The 23236-nt window shown below is 36.7% G+C and overlaps 2 protein-coding genes and 1 non-coding gene across 3 annotated transcripts; all 3 read right to left on the bottom strand.

Moving 5' to 3' along the window:
- Positions 1-90: 90 nt before the first annotated feature.
- Positions 91-2078, bottom strand: LOC136222053 (uncharacterized). The gene is made up of 2 exons (XM_066009525.1): positions 1968-2078; positions 91-1055 (listed from the first exon to the last, which is right to left on the bottom strand). The coding sequence occupies exon 2, from the start codon at positions 1051-1053 to the stop codon at positions 250-252; it is 804 nt and encodes a 267-aa protein (XP_065865597.1). The 5' UTR covers positions 1054-1055; positions 1968-2078; the 3' UTR covers positions 91-249.
- A 64-nt stretch (positions 2079-2142) lies between these two features.
- Positions 2143-2215, bottom strand: TRNAE-CUC (transfer RNA glutamic acid (anticodon CUC)). The gene has a single exon. It is a non-coding gene; the product is annotated as a tRNA-Glu (tRNA).
- A 3709-nt stretch (positions 2216-5924) lies between these two features.
- Positions 5925-12143, bottom strand: LOC136221889 (endoglucanase 24-like). Its single transcript, XM_066009362.1, has 4 exons — positions 11638-12143; positions 8137-8436; positions 7815-7976; positions 5925-6755 (listed from the first exon to the last, which is right to left on the bottom strand). The coding sequence occupies exons 1-4, from the start codon at positions 12061-12063 to the stop codon at positions 6147-6149; spliced, it is 1497 nt and encodes a 498-aa protein (XP_065865434.1). The 5' UTR covers positions 12064-12143; the 3' UTR covers positions 5925-6146.
- Positions 12144-23236: the final 11093 nt, after the last annotated feature.

The following is a 23236-nucleotide window of genomic DNA, read 5'->3' as shown; positions in this document are numbered from 1 at the left end:
AAATTGATGGTCTTTGTTTCCATGTCAACGGCCTATAGCTTGCCAGATCAGCTCATCCATGTATCAAGAGCCATGTAGACATCATTTAAATGTTCAATATCAGTTTAATATAATGAAAATGTTGGGTTCCATTTCATACCCCATGAAGAAATACTTGAATTTACTATATTAAATAATAAACATGCATCATTAGCTATACTAAGTAGCAGAAATCAGTACGTAAATGTCAAAATAATGCTTGTTTTCTAATTAGAATTGCCTATTCAAAGAAAGATCTGCAAGGTCAGTAATTAAGTCATCAAGTGATTGTTCCTTCAAATCTTTATATGCCATTGAATCATCAGTAATTGATGGCGTCACCAATTGATCTGAACTTTCTGCAAGTGCCTTGTTCAACTGTTTAAAAAGCTCGTCTTCTTCAGCTTGAATGCCCAAATCCCAGACCTTAAAGATTTCCTGAGTCCACGGTTCAATCTCAAATGTTGAAGAACTGATACTACCATTCTCTGAACTCATGGATTCCCTTACTTCCTGGATGTCCTCCTTGTAATTTGGTAGAAAAGCATTTTTCAGTGAAGTTTCTGATAGATCCCGACAATAATATTCAGCCTCCTTGAGTGGAAATTCATCATTGACCGTCTCCAATTCTTCATTGTTAATTTGGACGGAAACAGTCTCATCATTAGTTCTTCCAAAGAACATGGCGATTCCAGGTTTTGCAGATTGAAGAAGTTCAATATCAGTTGCTCCGAAGATTACAGGTTTTGCAGATTGAAGCATTTCAATATCAGTTCCTCCGAAAAAGCCATCAGTCATAGGTGCAGAGGAGTCATGTGAAGCAACAGAATCATGTTGCAAACCAAGGATTTCTATTAAGGCGTCTTTCATAGAACTCCAGTCGCCATCTGAAATATCTGGATCTTTAACCAGGCACGAATCAGCCCACGTTATGTCTTCGGGTGAAAGATCATCTCCATTCTGATTATTAAACTTCAATGAATCAACAAGAAGAGAAGAAATAGAGCCCTCAACCATATCATCACCAGAAGCCATCGCTAAACATATGCAGAAAACAATATATACAAACAAGGGACATCCCCGATGTTAGTTGATATATACAAGCTGAAAGGTGAAAAGAACAACTGAATCAAAAGTGTAACATAAACAAAACTCGAGTATTTTAACGGGAAAACGCAACAAAACAGTTCCGAAGACAAGAAAAATGTAACAAAAGTAGAAATATAAACTTCAACATTCCAAAGAAATGGTTATAGAAGGTAGCAGCATTGATACCAAGTGCCTAACTCTTACCATCTAAATGATAGCTGAAGAAATCACAGCACGGCAACAGTAAAGAAAAAATGCAGTTCCTACACTGTAGGGCGGCAATCTAGGGTTATCGTGTCAAAGTCGTGTTATGTTATGTTATATATATATATATATATATATATATATATGTCAGGGTTGTCTCCCTAATTCGTGTTATCGTGTTAGAAATTGACACCTATCCCATAATTTGTGTTATGGTGTTAGAAATTGATACCTATGCCCATGGAGAAGCTAAAGGGGGTGCTTTTAGTGGACCTAGCTACTTCATTCAACACCGGGTATGCAAAAAAGGAAATAGGGTTACTTGCAATTTACTGAAAATTACATAATTGTATTTCATGGAAGAACTAAAGTGCGACGATTGAAGGATAGCAATTGCAACAGAGATTACGTAAAGTTTTTCTAAAAGAAATATTCATACAAGCATTTTACCACAAGTTTCCGCTGAAAATTGAACATTCTACGAAACTGAAATTGAACAAATTTGATCAAGTTGGCCAAAAAATAAAGTCAGAGAGAGCAGAAAAGAATAAACTTTCGATCGATTCCTCAATCGAATTACTTTAACCATGGAAATTTCAGTATAGAGAAATCATGGAAAACCCTACAGCAAATGGAGAAGCGGAAAGAAGACATACCTGGTTTAGAAGATTAAGAAAAAGTTTTGTTGAATTGGAGAGGGTGAGAGGTATAGATAGAAGAAACGCAACGCCTATTCTTTTTCGTTTAGGATTTGGGAAGTTGCCTTGCCTCTATGAATCCAACGACGTAGTTTCAGGGAAAAAACACTATAGTAGAAAAACATTAAAAAAGTTCCGTTGCCGGGAATCGAACCCGGGTCTCTCGGGTGAGAGCCGAGTATCCTAACCGACTAGACTACAACGGATCTTGTTAATTATCCTAACTTAAGATAATTGATCTGATCACACTTCAAAGAGCACAAATAGTCCATTGTTTTTTAGGCTTTTAAAGACGAGGAAGAATGCATGTGACTATAAAAAAGAGGAAATGTTTGATTTTATCGTGACTGCCTAATAGAGAAGAGATTATAGGGAAGAATTTCTTACGAGATGAAATGACCAAGGATTATAAAACGGAAAATTGAAACATTCCTAATAAATCCATTTTATAAAGAAGCACTCACAAAAAAAAAGGACGCCATTACGAAGCAGTCACTCAAACGATGGCACATCTTTGCAAACCGCTACATTATTCACCTACTAGCCTGAGACTTTAGGCTTACATATGTCAAGTTTCATGTGGAGTCAAACATGCATTGTTAATAATGTTTACTAAAAATGGTTGTACGCTAATTCTTAGTTACAACATCATCCGATGTAATGATCCACTAGGGAAAATCATGGATAACACATCAATAGGTCATATGATTCTGAGTCATTTCTCCAGTAAGAAAATGAAACAAAAAGCCTTACAGATGTTATAGCTAACGAAGCCCTAGTGGAGCTTCTAGAAACTGAGGACAGGCATCTAATAACATGTCGAATAATATCATAATACGTGTCACCATCTTAGGCTAGCATAACCAGAACACGGGAAGTTGTATGATTTAACTAAAAAGGTACCACTTTTTATCCTGTCACGTAAGCCAATAGGAAGGTTTCCGTATCGAACTGAGACTACATTCCTTCATATTTGTCTAGAATCTAATAAGTCCAAAATGAGTAGAAATTCACCTGCCTAATGGTCATCTGGGAGCTCCTATGATGGTAAAATCCTTATAAGAACGCCTGAATATCCCACAATCAAGGTATGCACACACATTTTCAGTAATTGCTCTCTCATTGCTAAAGCACTCCATTTTATACACTACTAACTTAGGTATTGGAGTGGGGGCGTTTGTCAACGAACTCTTTCTACTCATCTTTCTATTTTATCTCAGGCACCAGAAAGATCTTGCTAGTAAACCATGCTTATGTATTTGTGATTAATGTGTTTGTGACTGCTGATGTGAATGATATATTGGTTTCTCGCTTTGTTTATGAAGAGTTTCAAACTGTTGTTTTTCAAATGCAAGCTGATAAATCCCCTGATATAGATGGCTTGAATTCTGGGTTTTTTCGACATTTTGGTGAACTTATTAGTAACGACATCTTTCTTTCTTGTTCTGGTTGGTTGAGTAGAAGTGAATTCTCGGCTAATCTTAATGACAATGTTATAGTTCTTATTCCAAAATGTGATAGTCTAGAATAGATGAAGGATATTAAGCCTATATGTTTAATGTTTTATAAGATAGTCTTAGCTAACATTCTTAAATGCATCTGGGCTGGTATTGTTTTTTAGAGTCAGTGTACTTTTGTTCCGAGAAGGTTTTTGATTGATAATATGTTTGAGCTTTTGAATCTCTTCCTTTTATAAAGCATCACAATGGGGGTAATGATGAAAATGTAGTCTTTAATATTGATATCAGTAAGGCCTATGACACAGTGAATCAAGGTTTTTTAAAGGGGTTTTGATTCATATGGGCTTTCCTGAAAATTGAGTTTCCTGGATTATGCTTTGTGTGATTACAGTCTCGTATTTCGTGGCTGTTAATGGTGATCTTATTGGTCTAATTACTTTGTGGGGAGACATGAGGCAAGGTGATATTTTGTTACCGTATCTATTTATTCTGTGTGCAGATGTTTTTTTTTCCAAACTTCTGTATAGAGCAAAGAGTGAAGGTACGATTCACGTTGTTGTATTCATAACATAGCCCCATCTGTGTTGCACTTGCTTTTTGCGGATGAATCTTTTCTTTTCTTCAATGCATCATTGAAGGAAAATAGGTTTATTTTTTATATTCTTCGAGGCTATGAGGAGGGTTCAGGTCAAGCAATCAACTTACAGAAGTCATGTATCTTTTTTAGTTCATATGTGAAGGCACATTTAAAAGACGCTATTTGTACTATGCTGAATGTTAACCCTTTGGATACTAGTAGTTGTCTAAGCTTGCCTTGTTTGATTAGCACGTTTAAAACAAGGATCTTTAGTTTTTTGAAGGATTAGCTGAGAAAGAGGTTTAGTAGCTCGGGTGAAATTCCTTCCTAATGTTGGGAAGGATATTCTGTTGAAATTTATAGGTCAAGCACTTCCTACATATTATATGAGTGCTTCCTTTTTGTCTCATTCTTTGTGTGATGAGCGACAATGTATGATGAATTCTTTTTGGTGGGTATGAAAGGAGATGGGAAAAAGAGGAGATGGTTTGATTGGAATCATTTGTATAACACCCGTTGTAACGGAGAACTTGGCTATAGAGATATCCATTCTTTCAAGTTATCGGCATTATATGAAGGACGATGTCTATTTTTCCAAATTGGGGCATAGAGCCTATGAAAATCATTTCCATTTTAGAGGTGAAAATTTAGGATGCTATAAGCTTTGGAAGCTTCATATTCCTCCTAAAATCAAGTTTTTCATATGGAAGATGGTGGTGACTAATTCTTTACCAACTCATACGAGGCTGGATGCTCGTTGGATGATTGTTCCTCTGTCTTGTCTTCTCTATGATGGCGATGTTCGACACCTATTTATGCAGTGTTATGTTGTGCATTGTTGGCAAGCAATGCGTTTATCTCCTGCTTGGGATGTTGACTGCGTTTGGAGATTATTTTCTATAGTTATGTCAAACTCGACATTCGGACTGGCCAGTACGATGGCGGTGGTGTTGTGGGTGATTTGGGGTAAACATAATGATGTGCTCTGGAAAGGGAAGAGTTCTCAAGGTCACCATTTCGTGACTGCCTAGGTAGAATAGCAGCTTCAGCAGTGTCCATTGGCTACTACTCATCTTTCCCCAGTTACTTCTTGGCAGAAACCTGCTCCTGGACACTTGACTTGTAATCTGAATGCATCTATTTTTGTTGCTGATAATTGCTAAGGTTGGGGGATTGTTATTAGGGATGAGTTTGGTAAATTTGTAGCTCGAGGAAGGTAGTTTTGCTGTGAAGGTAGGCTTTTGCCTTGCTCAAAAGTTTAAAACGGGTGTTAGAACTGAATATTGGGGCGGTGAATTTCCAAATGGATTCAAAAGTTGCAACTGATTGCTTTAACAGTTCTAATCATGACATATCCGAGTTTGGGTTCTAATCCAAGATTGCGAGGATATGATTCGGACTGATTTTGTTATTTCTTTTTGTCCTAGATTAGCTAATAAAGTAGCTCATACTTTAGCTAGAGTGCTTGTTTCAATGTTAATCCTTTTATTTCATTTTCTATTCCAAGGTGTTTTAAGGTTGGTAGTTTTCAATGATCTCTTTTACAATGTTTATTGAATCTCCAAGTTTCCTTAAAAAATGCAAATAAAGTTAATGAAGTACTTTAATTCAAATTTTATATTTACATCTAACTTTTCTGATAAAGATAGAATAATAATAATATGTGCAATTACAAATGAAGTTAATGTGTTCGCAATAAAAACAAATAAAAAAGGAAAAAGATTAGGAGTGTCATTATGCTTTTTCCTTTTCCTAGTTAATTCAGTATATAACCTTATATATATATAAAAATAAAGGAAGGCTTTAGCCCAGCAAACAAAACAGAGAAAAAAAAACACATGCTAGAAAAACAACATTGAAAACTTTCATTTCCTTCAACGAAGATATAATTGGGATTTTACAGCTCAAACTCAAAATTACAATGAGAATTTGTAATTCAATCCCAAAATTGAACACCCCTATAACAAGCCTCTTCCTTCTTTACTTCCCGCAAAGATGAGAGACAACATGATATACTTCCTTTTTTCATACCTATCCTCCTAAATTTCTCCAATCAATATCAAATCATGTACAAAAAAATCACCAATATGCAATACTACTTCATCCAAAACTAGGATTAGCAGCAAAATAAGCAAGCACACCAACAAATGGTGCATTAATATAAGTAGTAGGTTCAGATTTCTTAAAATCAGCACGATCATCTCCATAAGAATCATCATTACTAGGTCCACCAACAATGGCTCCCTCATGCACATTTGGATTAGGATTACTTGAGTTAAAATAAATAGTCCCTTCTTTGCAAGCTATGAATTCAGGATGATCTTTGATGGAAGGTATAGACGAGCCACGATGATGAATATGTTGAGGATAATTGTTGCTATATCCAACCATGTAAGATAATCCCAGAGGATTATCTCCAAGAATGTAATCAACTTGTTTTTTAGCTTGTTGACGAAGTGAGAATGGAGGGACATTAATGTTGCCACAGTTGAGGGATTGGGAGGTTTTTTCAAGGTAGTTAGCATAAACAAGGAGGAGAAAGGAAATGGTAGTAGAATGCTGTAAGTTGCTGCCTCCTGGCTTGTAAATGAGGCCTCCAGGAGTGTATTCTATGTGGGAAGAAGTTGATTCTGGTATAAGTGTGCACATGAAGCTATCTGCTGATGCTTTGTATGATGCCAATGTGTACATTTTTCCTTCTAGGACTTCCTACATATATAAGCAACAATATAAGTCTTAATTTGTTGTATAAGGGGACCTGATTAGTCATATACTATCATATTCCAATATTGTGGATTGTATATTTATTTTCATGATACCAGACTTTCATATTCAAGGTTGGATCACCTATAAACAATGACAGATCCAGGATTCATTAGCAATGAGTGTTTGTGGTAGTCTATGGATGCTAAATTGATTTTTTTTTTTTTGTGTGTGTGTGTGTTTTTACATAGAAAAAATTAAAAATCCTTACATAATTTCCATAAGCGTTTTCTGGCGACCAGTGGATCTCAAGCCCCCCCTTTGGATCCGCCCCTGCCTATAAATACCGATTCAACATTCCAAATGGTTCTAGCGTGAGGGGAATGTATTAGATTTCCACATTGCTATATGGATCCTAGACCTATTCATGGGCCTTCTCAGTCTGTCTTCAAAGGGTTGGGTTGGACATGCATATTTGATGTTTGGTCTGGCCTAAGTCTGCATATTAAATGGGTTGGCTTGAAATTGTCTCAAAGGCCCACTAAGGCCAATCCACCCTTCATGGATTGGGCTTGAACATTTGATGTTAAACCCGGCTCAAGTCCGCACATTAAATGGATTGAGCTTGGTATTTATCTCAAAAAGCCAAACAAGCTTAGCCCGTCGTTATGTTGTATATAGTTTTTCATTATTTCATTAATTTTTCTTTTATTTAAGATTATGTTTGTTTAGTTTTGTTGAATTAATTAACTAGATTTTAGTAGTTTATAATCTTATAGTTTAGTTTATTTGTTAAGTATAAATATATTAGTTGAGTGTGCTAGGCTAGACTTGGGAATTAGTTTCTTTAGCCTGGTCCAACCCGACCCGAGCCCAATATGAAAATAGTATGGTGTAATTAGGTTTTGAAGAAGGTATTTATGCGTCAAGCCCAATTAGATCAGCCCAGCCTATGTGTGAAACAATCTTCCTCTTTTGAGATATTTTTTAAGCGAGTTAGATGGTTGTTTACAAGTTTAAACCCGGATTTAGTGAGGAAAAAAAAAGAGTAAAGCTTAGACAAACCTTGGAGACAAGGACATTGAGACCAGCGTGCTTGTTGTCCCATCCAAATTCGTTAATATTGTCATCAGCACCAAGTGTCTTGCCATTATTTTGCAAGTAATTAAGGTAAGAATCAGCAGTAGATGCCCTTCTAAGCCAAGCTGCTCCCCATAACAATTCATCCTATAAAATATAGAGATACAACAAAACAAATATTACTAGTTTAATTAAGCATTATCCATAACTATAGGCAGCACATGTGAATGATCTATGCTTAAGCACGTGCTGTGGAGTTTGTCCTTTATTAAAAAAGAAAAAAAGGAAATTGGGCATGTTTGCTTACTTGATAACCATCAAAGTCACAGTAAAATGGGCAAGCACCATCTCTAATATTAGAGTTGTCACTATATGCTCCTCTATAATTGTCAGCAAATTCAAAGGCATTAATAGCATTTCTTAACAAAGTCTCAGCATATCCTGGGTCTGATGACCGGAACGCCATGGATGAAGCTGCCAAAGCTGCTGCAGTCTCACCGGCAACATCTGATGCCGGATTGGGTGCATCTACTGCATACACGGTTCTAGGTGTATCCATATCTTCTGGTCTTTCCCAACAACTATGGTCTGCATTTGGATCTCCTACCTATGCATCAGCATCACATATATTAATGACTTTAAATGACATAATAAACTAGTTTAAAGACTTGAGTTATTTAAGATAGATTTTGAGTTCATTTTCAATTACTAGTGTGTGTAGCAGCACATTTTAATAGCAAAAAAAGGCCTGAAAGAAACCAATAAATTATTAATGAGATTAGATTAGCCTACCAAAGAGTATGGCCCTGTTTGGGAATTAGCTGATTTGACTAGCTGATTTGATTAGCGGTTTATGTAGACCTGTTTGGTAAAAATTAGCTGATTGATAATAGCGGTTTGTGCAAAAAGACGAATAAAGGCATTAATTTTGGCGCAGGAGAAGAGGGAGACTATCTATTAAGGTTAAAGAAGTCCATTAATTTTAATATTGCAAAACGCTAATTGAAAAAGCTCCTTTTAAGAGTTTTTTCTAAATTAGCGTTTTCATCCCAAACCTCTCTCCACCAAACACTTCAATTAGCGGTTTCAGTGGTCAAACCTCTAAAGTTGGTCAAAACCGCTCTTTTTATTCCAAAACGCTCTTTACCAAACAAGGCCTATATGTCAGGAGGAAGTAAAAAAGATTAGAGAAGTGAATATTCCCTAGATAGGCTGCAAGTGAACATGGAGTAGACAAAAGATAAAGCAGGGTAGGGTGATGTATGTTATTCACGGACTTTGAGGCAGGAAAAAGTGGTGTCATCCAACCACAAAAAATGGTTATCTACATTAATTATTACCTATCCTTGTATTGTATAACTAACAAACAATACACCATACGTAGATACATGTGGCTCTCATTCCAACATATAAAATGGTGATGTTGATTTTACTTATCATCCCCTGCAACTATGGGACTTTAATTCCTTACTATTTGCACTGTTATTAACCTATTACAGTAAAACCTCTATATAGGAATACTCTATATAAAAATAACCTCCAATTTGTTATAAAAAATTTCGGTCCCAACTTGGGCCGATTATAAATAAGAATAACCTTCCAAATATTAATTGTTATACATAATTCAAGTCCCACCTTTAGAAACTATACCTCTATATAGGAATAATTATGTAAATAATGTATATATGTATTAAGGATTTAAACAAAATTTATTAAAAAATTTAAAAATTATTGAGATTAAATATGAGTTGGCACACAAATTCCAACTTTAACTATAAATTCTTACCATTTTCCCATAAAACTCTTTTCTTTATGTATTGGAAACTAAACTCAAAACTCTTCCAATTCTTTAGGTATTGGAAATAAAACTCGTAGACTTGATATGCTAAACATTAATTTGTTTTATTAAACTAAACTCAAAACTCTTCCAATTAGAGAGTTCTTATTGTTGTTAAATTTATAAACTTTAAGTGTTGATTTTTTTTTTGGGTACCAAACTCTATATAAGAATAACCTCCCAATTGTTATACAAATTGTCCGGTCCCAAACGTATTCCTATATAGAGGTTTTACTGTATTATTTGGTAATATATATCCCTTTCATTTTTTGAATCAAAAAGAAAAAAACAATGAATTAATGAGCCAAATTACAGTAAAATTGTAACAATGAAATAGAAACAGAATTCGGTAATAAATTAAAAAATGAAGGGCAAGTGGATAAACGAGAAGACTATGCTAACACATGTGTCATTCCATTCGCTTGCCGCCGTATCCATTTGATTGAGTAAGAGTCATTTGATGTTAGAACCAATCGTATTTGAATAATTCTATCCCCAAATTCAGAATCATCAACAGAACTAAAATTTATTGCATCAATCACTTGTTTAGCATCAGATTCGAAAACCACATTCCTTACTCCTGTAATAGAGATTCGGCCTCACATTCTCTTATTGTTGGACAACATAACGGACCCGCACATCTCCCCATTACAAACTGTCCATTTGCATCTCATACTGTCCATTCGAATATATGTCGTTTCATTAAATACTAACATCATTAATTAAATTTATTTATTTTCCTAATGGTGTAAAATGTAAACATATATATTTTTTTTTAATGATACCCAAATTTCACGCTCTTGCAAGGGAATTACCATTTTGAAGGGACATACTAAACAAATCTAACTACCACGCCTATCCAATTCATGGACCTAAACTAACCCCTTTATTAATACCCAAATAAGGTCAACGATCCATACAAAATTTCATAAATTCAATTCATTACACATTTTACAACCAAAATTGCCAAGGCACATTTAATAACTTTTTTATTTATTAAATTCTTAAATGTTACTAGTATTAGTTATAACTCATACCGATTAAAGACATATTATACGTAAGAAAAGAAATAGGCAAATATTAATTTAAGTTCATGAACTTCACAGGTTTTCAATTTTAATTTTATCCTATCAAACTTTTCAAGTTTTCTAACTAAAATCTATTAAAAAAAACAACCGCATAATATAGAGGTGACAGAAAATATAAAATATAAAAGAAGAAGGTTTATATAATTATAATAGAATAAAGAATTTGAACAATTCAATAGCATAACATATTTATTTATTTTTTACCTGGTATGTCTTTCTTTAAGTAATAGGATAAAAAAAAGGATTGGTATTTACTTTAATAGAGTAGTTGTTCCTTGGTTTTTTCTTTGTTTCTTTTGGTGTTTTTGGCTTATTATTATTATTATTATTATTATTATTATGATGGTACTTTCTATGGTTATTTTGTTTTTGACAAAATAAAATTAATCCAATGATGAAAACATACAAAGTAAGACTTACCTAAAAACAAAATAAGCATAACCTTTACCTTGTTATTATTAAAAAAAAAAAAAACTTAAAATCATAAAAACCCAACAACCGAAAAGAAAGTCTTAAAAATAAAATAAAAATAATAAAAAAGTAATCATAGTCAGAAACACCTACTTATTAGTGCAGACTTTAAATCCCAAGGGAGAAGCATTTTATTGATGAGATTTGATGAAAATACAAATAATAATAAAAAAGTATAAGCATTAAAAAAACACATTCTGTGCATAGGCTATTACACATTTTAAAGCGAATTTGCCATTATCAGGAACTATTTTATTTTGATTTCATCCGATTTTCTTAAGTTGGAAAAAAGTAAAACAAAATAAACCGATTGGAAAAGATAATTGAATTCAAATTCTAATCAGTTACTCTACTCCAAAAGTGGTTAAAATCAAACAAAGAGTGTGAAGGCGAATTCGGGAAAAAAAAATACCTGAACAAAAATCCGATTAGGCTGAGAAACAGTTTTGAGGAGATAATCAGTAGCCCAACGAATCGCAACCAGAGCATTCCTGAGTTCATTCGGAGGCATTGAGTCTCCAAATTCAATCACACTCCAAGCCAACATAGTAGTAGTAAATGCCATCGGAAACCCGAATTTGACATTATCACCAGCGTCGTAGTATCCTCCGGTGAGGTCAGTATTGTAAGTCCAACCGTCATTGAGACCGGAATTGGCTCTCCAGTTGACGGTTTGATCAGAGGGCAAATAGCCGGACCTTTGGCCTTGGAAGAAGAGAATGGACTTGGATAATGCGAGAGGGTAGTCATGGTAGCTAGAAAGAAACAGTGGAAAATGAGAAAGGAGGAGAAGGAAGAAGAAGATGAAATGAGAAATAGAAAAGGAAATGGGTTTCATGTTTTAGAGTTGGGAGAGGAGAGGAGAGGAGAGGAGAGGATGGATTATTTTATATGCGCGAAATAGAAAATGTGTCACGAGAGCAAGTATGGGATGCGTATAAACGCCGACACACACACTCGACTCACAGACTCAGTGTCAGTTTTTTTTGCTTCACATGACTACTATACCCACTATGTGCTTATTTTATTTATTTTTATTTTAGTAAAGTCCCGAGATAATAAAAAAAAAAAACAACCCACATAAATAAAAACGGATAAATTATACATGCGGTTACCGATTTTACTCTTTTTAATATTTTAATATTATGATTACTGAATTTCAAAACTAATTTAGAAACTACTCAAGTTTACACTTTTTAACATCCATAGCCACTTAACGCTTCAAAATTTCGGTTAGCAGTTTCAAAATAAAAAATTCGAAGAATTAATAATATTTTAAGCAACTTTAATTTTTAATTTTTTTTTGTTTTAAGGTCATTTAGGTGTTGTTTAGTTAGGAGAGATAACGGATTTTTAGAGAGAGAAAGCTCCAAAAAATGTTATTTTGAAAAATAAAAAAATATGGTTTTATGGTAAATGTCGTTCTGAATAACTTTAACTCTTGAATATTTTTATTTTGAGAAGTTGGTTAAAATTGAGGGCCACCAGTATTAAAAAGTGTAAAATTTAGTGACTTTTATATTAAGTTTTAACGTTCAGTGACCATAATATTAAAAAGGACAAAGTTTAATGGCCATAGGTGTAATTTACCTGAATAATAACATAATTGTTATAAATTATATTTATTATTATTTTTTTGGCAAAAAAAAAAGGAAAGAAAAAACAAAAAACCAGAAAAAAATTAACCCGAATTAACCTGGGAAAGTTAACCCCAACTTGATCAGCAGAAAGCAAAGAGAAGAGGAAGTCCGGAGGCGATGAGAAGGTAGAGACACCAAGCATCCTCTCCTGGCCCGCAGCAGCAAGGCGGTCAGCAACCCTACTCTGCTCTTTAAAGACATGCCCAAAATTGATGGTATCGAAAGAGGAGTATAACCTTTTGATCCCTTTAAAAAGATGTGTTTAGTAAAAAAAATGTGTTTTTATTAAATTATTTTATTAAAATAAAAAATAAAAAATAAAAATCAATTATTTTATTGAAAAAAATAAATTCAATGGCCATTTATTCCTTCTCAAAATGTTACTCTCTGTAAAAACAAACAAATGCGGTCTCTTAAATGCATTCACTATTCTAAGCACCCCACAACTAGACTAGTCTTTGATTACTAGTTGATGTGCACCTCAAATGAGTGAGATAACTAGTCCAAAAATGTAAGATTGCTCCATACCCAAAGGGAGGTTCAAACCCTCACTATTGGTTAAGAGTGAAAGAGCTCTTATCGCTCGACCACGAGTTTTATATATATATATATATATATATATATATATATATATATATATATATATATATAAACTGAAACATTGAGTGTTCCTAAACATGACACCTCAATTATTAAAATTCCGATTTCATAATTATAGTTATAATATTTGCTCAGAAAAATATCTTTCAAACCATTCTTACGTTTAGCATTTCAATTCAATTTGAATTTGAAAACTTTCTTGATTTGTAACGGATTATAATTCCATTTAGTTGAATTTTCAGTTTGAAAATTTTATTATAATATTTGCTTGGAAAAATATTTTGTCAAACCATTCCTACATTCAGCAATTCAATTCAATTAAATTTTCAGTTTGAAAATAATATTACTTTGTAATTAGGATATGTGGAACAGTGATCCGAGCTCTCTTCGGGTAGTTCCAAGTTCCTTGGGGGTCGTTTCTGTGCGGGGAGCAGTCCCTGGGAACACTCCGACGATCAAGATAGTTAGTCGCTCGAGAGTATTGTTAATCTATTGAAAATGAGATAGAGAGTATGTTACCCGATCCCTTTGCCTTTCTTAGCTCGTTTTATTTATAGTGAGTTGCCTTGGGCCTGTGAGGCTTCTGGCTCCTTAGCCCTTGGGCCGGCTGGGCTTATTGGGCCCGAGTGATATTCCGAATCAAGTAGTCCCTCCTCCGGCTAGGTATATCGAGTATTGCATGTGAGGTGTAGTTGGGAATCTGGGAGCTTTTGTTCGCCTAGTGAGCGGTGGGCAGCTGTAGAAACGCTGCTCGCTTTGAGAAAGAAAGACCCTTCAAATCTCAGCATGCGCTTCTAGTTTTTAACGTAGAATTAATTGCTTTTACATTAATGCTTCTGCACGCGCCGTAAAGTATCGTTGGATACCGTGTTTTACCGGCGCCTCCGTTTTTTATATAAAATGTAGGAAAGAGGTTTCATTTTCGTCTTCCTTTTGCAATTTCTCTCTTGGTGTGTCTTCTTAATCCACTTCTTTCTTTGGAGCTCTTGCTTCCTTGCTGGCATTATGGTCGGCGTTCCGTCGCTTGTCAGAATTTGCTGAGTACCGGGTTTATCTGTTTGCGACGGTCGTTTGAGGGCAGTTTCTTATTGTTGTCGTGACGTCGTTGAGGTCAGTTGTACCTCTTTTTAGCTTTTTTCTTTCGTTGTTATTTCGTTTGTTTATCTTGGGGGGAAGAGTATGTCAGAGGGTTCTTCTCGGGGAGCCTTAAAACGACTGCCGCCAGTGACACCGGGTGACTTTACGCTTCATGAAGCCTCACGAACGCGGTCTGCGAAAAGAAAAAGACGAGTAGAGACGGAAGGGGAGAGTGGTGCCGCTGTTGGAAAAAAGAAGAAAACCGCCGTAGTGCGTGCGCTACCTAGTGTTGAGCGGCCGTTAGGAGGAGTTGCCGCCGACGTTCTTGAAGTGACTGTGGTTATACCGGAGGGTGTGATTACCGAAGACCGACCCTTAGCCTTGATTTACAAAGAAATGCATGAGAGAGTGTGGACGCGGTCGTCGGGTGTTACTAGTGTCGATGGTAAGCGCTTTGAGGGGGCGCGACGCCCAAAGAGACCAGAGTCTTTTTCGGTGGATGATGCGTATAGTATCATAGTGTCCGCGGACTTAGCCGCCATCTCTGCAGTGTACCGATTAGGGCAGCCATACGAGTTGGTCGCGCTTGAAGAAGACGATCGTGCTCATCATACGGGTGGTGCTAATGAGCTATTGGTGTACGAGGAGCAGTTGGAATCAGGGATGCGGCTACCTCTGCTTCCCTTTTTTATGGAGGTATTGAATGTTGGTCCCGTATGATTAGTTCCAAGGGGGGGTAGGAACTAATGTAACTTTTTCTTTAATTTATCTTGCTGACTTAATTATTTTGATGAGTTGATTATCTCAGCTTTGGTCAGCTTGGGCGAGCTTAGCGTAAGACAGTTTTAGTCAGATGCTGACTAAGACTATTTTACTTGAGAGTTGGGAATTGACACTAGTGTGGTCAGTTTCCAACTCAACACTCCAATTTACTCAGTACCAGCTTCTTACAGTTTATATGCTGAGTAAATATAACAATCAATACAAGTACATATATATATATATTTGAGAGAGTTAAAAGTTACTCAGTATCACTTATCCTAGTTCGGCCTCTCTGCCTACGTCCAGTCCCCAGAGTCCTCTGGGCTTTTAGAATCCAATACTGATCTCTTTAAGGGTAGAGCACAAACCGATTACATGCAGTTGAATATGCAAGAGTACCGTCCTCTATTCTTCTACTCAACTCCTACTAAGCACCACAACCCGATACTTAGATTCTTCTACCACTGAGTGTTTACAACCAAGCACTCAGCACAACACTCTCAATATCACAATTGATACAATTTGTTCTTTTTCAAATGAAGAACACTTTAGATGATTACAAATAATCAATCTAGCATTTACACAGGAATAGAAAATGGGTGTAAGATCTCTTTCTTGTTTTTGAGTGCTTTGAACTTGTATTTTTCTCTCTTGTATTTTTCTTGTTGTAATTCGGCAATGATCCAAGGATTTTGATTGTCCTTATATAGACGAAAATCTGGAGGTGGATCATTTGAAATGATTTAGCCGTTAAGTCCAAAACGGCTCTTTTAGGAGACAGCTTCTGGTCAGCTTCAGGTTTTGCAGGCCAATCCTGTCCTCTGATTTCTTCAGACGTCAGACTTGTCTTCTTCCTGCAGACGTTGTCTTTTTGTGGCAGTTGTCTTTTAGTAATAATCTATTGACCCATGCATCTCGGAATTTGTCTTTTGCGTAATTCCGAGGATTCAATTATTGGTGCAGAAGGTTTGCAAAACTTGTCTTTTAGTGAACGGATCTCTCATGTTGTCCTGAAGATTACTCAGCTTTCTTTGTTGTCTTCGTTTGTTGTTGACTTCTATGTTGAGTTCCCTTTTAGTCAGCTTTGTTTTGCAAGACAGTTCTTCAGAAGGTTTCTGATGCTGAGTTCCATTTCACTTAGCTTCGTTGAACTTCAGGCTTCAATTCTTTAATACTAAGTTCGATTCTACTCAACTTGTTCTTTGATCTTATGCTAACTTCGTCCTGCCTTACTTTTTATATCTTTTTGTATTTAAGTTTTATACTCAACATTGAACAAACAGATTAGTACAATTAAATCAAATCACTTAAATTTAATTGTCTCTTAATCATGGATGATTTTGTCAAATCAAAATCTTGTGGAAAGGTGTTTCAACAAACTCCCCCATTTTGATGTTGGCAAAATACATGATTATGGAACTCAGTTTTGAAATTCCCCATGATTGAATTTCTTTTTATATTTCTGAAATTACTCCCCCGTAAGAGTTGCATTTATTGTCTTAACTTAATTCTAAACCTTCCTAGATTTAATCGAATAAACTTAAGACATTTATACTGACTTAGTTCAATTCTAGACCTTCCAAGATCTAATTTAGATGAGTCTGGGTCAGTTTTCAGAAATGGTTAAATACTCAGTTTGATTCATGGATTGTTTTAGTGTTTTAATGTATACTGAGTATGTTTACTTTTACTTGTTTGTTCAATTTTAATGGATCGGCTTTTTAGCACGTAATATTAAGCACATTATTCAGACAGTTTGGATAGAATGGTACTTATCATAGATGAACTCATTAAGCACACAAAATATCAAGCACAAAGTACATGCTAAGTCCTAAAGTATGACTAAGCTACTTTTTCTTCTTTAAGTTAACTTGAGCTTGATGCTCATCTTGACACTTGCCTTTTCCTTTTTCTTTACTGCCTGATGCACCACCTGCGTGCTGAGTTCCATCTTGTCTTCTCTCCCCCGTTTTGCCATCATCGGGAGGAGGAGGAATGAAAGTATCATTTCTGGCAGCAGCAGACAAAGCGTTGGAATAACGCTTCAACCTCCTTGTACTCTCACTCAGGCCATCAATAACTGGAACACAATCATCTTGAATAGATCTAGGAACCCGTAGGGAGCCACTCAGTATGCTGATGAGACACTCATGAGATTTGCTGATCCAGGAGATGGACTCAGTTAGCTGGGCATAGGATTGGTGGTACATTTTGAGCACAGCTGAGTCATAGAATTGGCGTTGAGCATTGGTGATACGTACTGATCGAAGGATGGCTTGTGAAAAGCTCATAAGTGTTTCATTATTGATGGGGTCAACATCCATCTTTTCCTTGTTTACATTGAGTAGACGCACAACTTCACTCAGTTGATCAATGGTACACTGAGAAGTGGAGGAAATCAATTCACGTGTGCAGTTCAGATCAGAGGTCAACTTTGAGAAGTATTGATTCAACTCAACAGAAGTGGCATATTTAGGATGAACCGTAGATCCAATATTGGCCAGGTCTGTGGTCAGCTTTGCAAAATAGGCATTAAGCTCAGTAGAAGTAGCATACCCCGGATTTACCTCAGAGAGACTCTGGATTTTGCCTTCAAGTGAATTCACGTGGTTGACCATCATGAGCAGTAGTTCAGTCAGTTTGGCAATTGAGTCTTGCTTGGGTTGCTGTGTTTGAACTGTTGTCATAACACTTATAAGATCTTTGAGGCCCCGAATCTCGTTGAGAAGTTGAGTAATGGATGAAATTGGAGGGGACTCAATATTGGCAGACCCAGCAACATCAGCATTAGACGTGTTGAGATCCTGGAGAAGAGACTGAGCAGATGCAATAATTCTATGCCCGGACTCAGTAGCAATTAGATAGGCAAATTTACCAGCAGGATTGGGCTCAGAGACGGGAATTGAAGTTGAACTTGATGGTGGTGGAGTTGGCTGCTTGTCAGTTTGGTTTGGTTGGTCAATTGTTGGACCTTGAGGTAGCTCAGTATGAGGAACTGAGTGCTCAACATTCTGTGTATTCTGAGTTTGAAGTGAGGGACTTACAGAGATGTTGACCTGCTCAATATGATGTGGAAGTTGAGCAGGCTGTTCCATCGTTTGCTCCCCATCTTGAGCAACTTGGACTTCGAGCTCTTGCTCGGCAGAATTTGGATTTTCCAGAGTCTTGGCTTGTTCCTCAGTATGAGTAACAGAGGCTTGATTTTTCGCAGGTTCCTTAGGAGGAGACTCAGTATTATTAGAGAAGTATCTGAACTGGATGTCAGATAGATCAGTAATGGGGTCCCGAAGTGGAGAATCACCTAACAGATCAATAACAGGTGCTTTGTAGGCTTTCTTCTTTAGCCTTTTGAATGTCTTAGCTTTAGGAGGTGAAGGGTCAGCTTGAATATCTTCACTTGAGTCAGAAGAGGAGTTTTCTCTAAGCTCAGCATTAATCTAATCTTCTGCAATGTCATGTTTGGTGAGCTCAACCTCCATTGTTTGATGTTCCATATTTGGATTCTCCTCTTGCTCAGCATTATCTTCAGTCTGTGTTTGCTCAACATGCTCTGTTTCCTCAATATCAGGCTGAGTGTCATCATTTCTCTGTTCTTCCTCTTCTTGCTCAATAGGGGTTTGTTCAAGGTCAATCCCGAGACTTTTGACGAAGTGTGATTTAGGAGTGACAACCCAGTCGAGGGGGTCAGCTTCAACAATTTTCAATGCAGAGCTTCTTCTTTTCTTCTGCAGAGGTTGTTCTGGAGTTTCTTCACTCTCCTCTTCGGGCTCAACTTGCCCTTTTCGTTTCTTTGCTGACTTCGGTGTTTGGTCAGCATCAACTTTCTTCCCCTTAGATACAGCTCGTACCTTCCTTAGGACAACATCAATATCCTTTAAGCACGTTTCAAGTGCTTTTCTCTTCTTTTTTGTCTTTGCTGGCTTAGCAGACTCAGCAACAACTTTCTTTCCTTTCTTTGGTTCCCCTTCATGTTCAGCATCATTTTCTTCTTCATCTTCCTTAACATCTTCAGTCCCCTTCAAAGGATGGTTGAATACTAACCCAAACAGCAGAGCCGCTGTAATCTCAGTTCCCAAACTCTGAGTTTCATTGATTGTTTTTATTTTTTGATCTTCGAGGATTTTAGTGATTAGGGACCCCAGTCTGAGTTTCTTACCACCTCGTTGAAGTGCACCGACTAAAAACACCGGCATATTGAGTGGGTTGTAGGTCAGCATGTGCCATATGAAGCACTGCTCGAAGTTGGAGGTTGATGATGCTGAGTTGAGCTTTGGGAAGATGAAGTTGGTCAATATGTAATGAGCCATCTTCTGATTTTGTCCCATACAGGTGCTAGGTATCTCTCCTTTGTGATTCTTCGGTTTGTAGAAACCTTTGACATGGTCAAACGTTTCTTTGGTTGTCCTAAACTCTTTCCCTTCCTCTGGCGGGTTGAGTAAGGTTGCTAAGTAAGATGGGGTGATTGTTATCTTGTAGCCCTTGACGGAAGTTTCCAAGTAGTCAGCATCTTCTTCGTCGACATAAAGATTGGAGTAAAATTCCCTAACTAACCTAGGATAGGTTTTCCCAGAGAGAGAGAAGAGTCCTACCCATTCATTCTTCTCAATCCACTCACAGAAGGGTTTTTCAGCGGTGATGAAGCTGGGAGAGAACCATCTACATTTTAGAACTTCCAGATTGTTGACGTTCTTGTGGACCTTGACCATGTTCCTTTCCTTGGTCTTCTTTGAAGAGCTTGCTGGGTCAGCTTGAGGGTTTTTGTTCGGAGGAGGAGATTTTGGATTTTCATCGGTGTGATGTTTGCCGGAATCACCACCGGAGACATTCTGAGGGTTCGACATTTTCTTCTCAGAGATTTTCGAGGGATTTTGAAATTCAGAGAGAGACAGAGATTGGAATGCCAAAGGATTCAAGTGTAAAGATGATTAAGTGGGAAATCTTCCACTATTTATAGAGATTTAAATCGATCCTATTCGTTGGACTAGTCGTTTTTCCTTGGAATGTTCAATCGACAGAGATTCTGTCATTTATGACACGTTCGGCGCATGGGTTTTGCCTTTATTTCTTACGTTATCCTAGGTGCTATTTATTACACGTGTTAGAATTTAATGGTGCAAGTGGGTTTTACTCAGTTTTACTAGAATTCGAAGCATTTGTGATACTGAGTACCTAGTTCTACGTAGATGGATTTCTTATCTCTTAGTAACTTAGCATAGGATAATCACTCAGCATGTATATCTACTTAGCATAGAATGATCACTCAGCATGTGTATCTACTTAGGATAATTTTCTACATTTTAAGCTCAGTATGTAGTAGTTACTAATTTTGAATTCACTCAACATGGCAATCACTCAACATTCAATTTTTCATATAGAATTATTGAAGAGGATTAGACATACCGATAGCTTCCCTTAGTATGTTGAATTGTTCACGAGCCAAGGGCTTGGTGAAGATATCTGTAAGCTGTTCATCTGTTGGTACATAGGTCAGCTTGATCTCTCCCTTTAGTACGTGATCTCTGATGAAGTGATGCCTTATGCTGACATGCTTCATCCTGCTATGTTGGATTGGATTCTTGGATAGATCAATGGCACTCTTGTTGTCACATTTGATCTCTATTGTTTCTGTTTTTACTCCATAATCCTCAAGTTGTTGCTTGATCCATAGAACTTGGGCAACACAGCTTCCAGCAGCTACATACTCAGCTTCAGTTATAGACAAGGCAACTGATGACTGCTTCTTACTGAACCAAGATACTAGACAGCTTCCAAGGAAATGACATCCTCCTGAAGTACTTTTACGTTCTAGCTTATCTCGTCCATAGTCAGCATCAGTATATCCAATGAGTGTGAAGTCATTTGAGGTTGGATACCATAAACCTGCATCAACTGAGCTCTGCAAATATCTAAAAATTATTTTTACAGCAATTAAGTGAGATTCCCCGGGGTCAGCTTGATATCTTGCACAATAACATACTGAGTACTGTATATCAGGTCTACTAGCCATGAGATAAAGTAAGGAGCCTATCATACCTCGATAAAGTTTGCTATCTATTGACTTACTTTTCTCATCTTTGCATAGGACAGTATCAGTACCTATAGGGGTTGATATGGGTTTGCAATCTTCCATATCGAATTTCTTTAACATCTCTTTGGTGTACTTGGACTGACTTATGAAGATGTCATTCTTACCTTGCTTAATTTGAAGTCCAAGGAAGAAGTTGAGTTCACCCATCATGGACATCTCGAACTCAGTTTGCATCTGTTTGCTAAACTCTTTACACAAAGATTCGTCAGTAGCACCAAATATTATATCATCTACATAGATTTGTGCAAGTAGGGTATGTTTACCCTTTTTCTTAATGAACAAGGTTGTGTCAGCTTTTCCTCTGACATAGTTCCTGGTCAGTAGGAAGTTTGTCAACCTCTCATACCAAGCTCTTGGAGCTTGCTTCAGGCCATACAGGGCCTTCTTGAGTTTATAAACATGGTTTGGGAATTTTGGATCTTCAAACCCAGGAGGTTGGTTAACATATACCTCTTCGTTTATAAAGCCATTAAGAAATGCACTTTTAACATCCATTTGATATAATTTAAAGTTCATAAAACTGGCATAGGCACACAATATACGTATAGATTCTAGCCTAGCAATTGGTGCAAAAGTTTCACCATAGTCAATACCCTCTTGCTGACTATAGCCTTGAGCTACAAGTCGAGCCTTGTTTCTGACTACATTTCCATGCTCATCTAGTTTGTTTCTGAAGACCCACTTAGTTCCTATGGACTTTTGATTTCTAGGCTTAGGTACTAAATCCCATACCTCATTTCTTATGAATTGGTCGAGCTCTTCTTGCATAGCATTGATCCAATATTCATCGTGCTCAGCATCAGCAAAGTTCTTTGGCTCATGTATTGAGACAAAAGCCACATTGCTTAGATACTTCCGAAGCTGATCTCTTGTCATTATCTTGTTTTCAGCAGCATCAAGAATGGATTTTTCTGAATGTCCTCTTGGAATTCTTATTTCTTTAGGCAATGCTGAGTTATTTGGAACATGTGTTTCTACAATTTCTGCAGGAGTAGATTGGTCAGCAAAGGTAATCTCAACTTCTTGTTTACCTTTGGTCAGCCCTTGTATTGATGACTCAGAGGCTTCATTTTGATCAGCGGAAGCTGAGCTTGGTTCATCTTCAGTGGACTGAGTTGTCTTTCCTGCAGGGTCAGCTTCATCGAACTCAACATGGACAGACTCTTCTACAATCTGAGTTCGTTTATTATATACCCTATATGCTTTGCTGTTAGTTGAGTACCCTAAAAAGATCATTTCGTCAGCTTTGGCATCAAATTTTGCAAGATTATCTTTTATGTTGAGTATAAAACACTTACATCCAAAGGCACGAAAGTAGCCAATGTTGGGCTTTCGTCCTATCCAAAGTTCATATGGGGTTTTCTTAAGAATAGGTCTAACTAAAGCCCTATTCAGAATGTAGCATGCTGTGTGGACAGCTTCACCCCAGAAATACTTTGGAAGCCTATTTTCACTCAGCATAGTCCTAGCTATTTCGACAATTGTCCTGTTCTTCCTTTCAACAACCCCATTTTGTTGAGGTGTTCTAGGAGCAGAGAAATTGTGGTCAATACCACTGGTTTCACAGAATTCATCAAACTATTGGTTTTTGAATTCTCCACCATTGTCACTTCTAATATGAGCGACTCTTAGGTCTTTGTCATTTTCTAGCTTTTTAATCAATGTGGTAAACATCTCAAATGTTTCATCCTTGCTACTCAGCAAGATGATCCAAGTGTACCGAGAGAAATCATCTACAATGACTAAGGAAAATTTCTTACCACCTAAGCTGAGTGGCTAGATAGGTCCGAAAAGATCCAAGTGTAGTAATTCCAATGGTCTCTTGGTTGAGACATTATTTTTAC

This window comes from Euphorbia lathyris, chromosome 3, assembly GCF_963576675.1.
Source record: "Euphorbia lathyris chromosome 3, ddEupLath1.1, whole genome shotgun sequence".
NCBI classification, from domain to species: Eukaryota; Viridiplantae; Streptophyta; class Magnoliopsida; order Malpighiales; family Euphorbiaceae; genus Euphorbia; species Euphorbia lathyris.
This window is presented reverse-complemented; position numbering and strand designations above follow the sequence as displayed.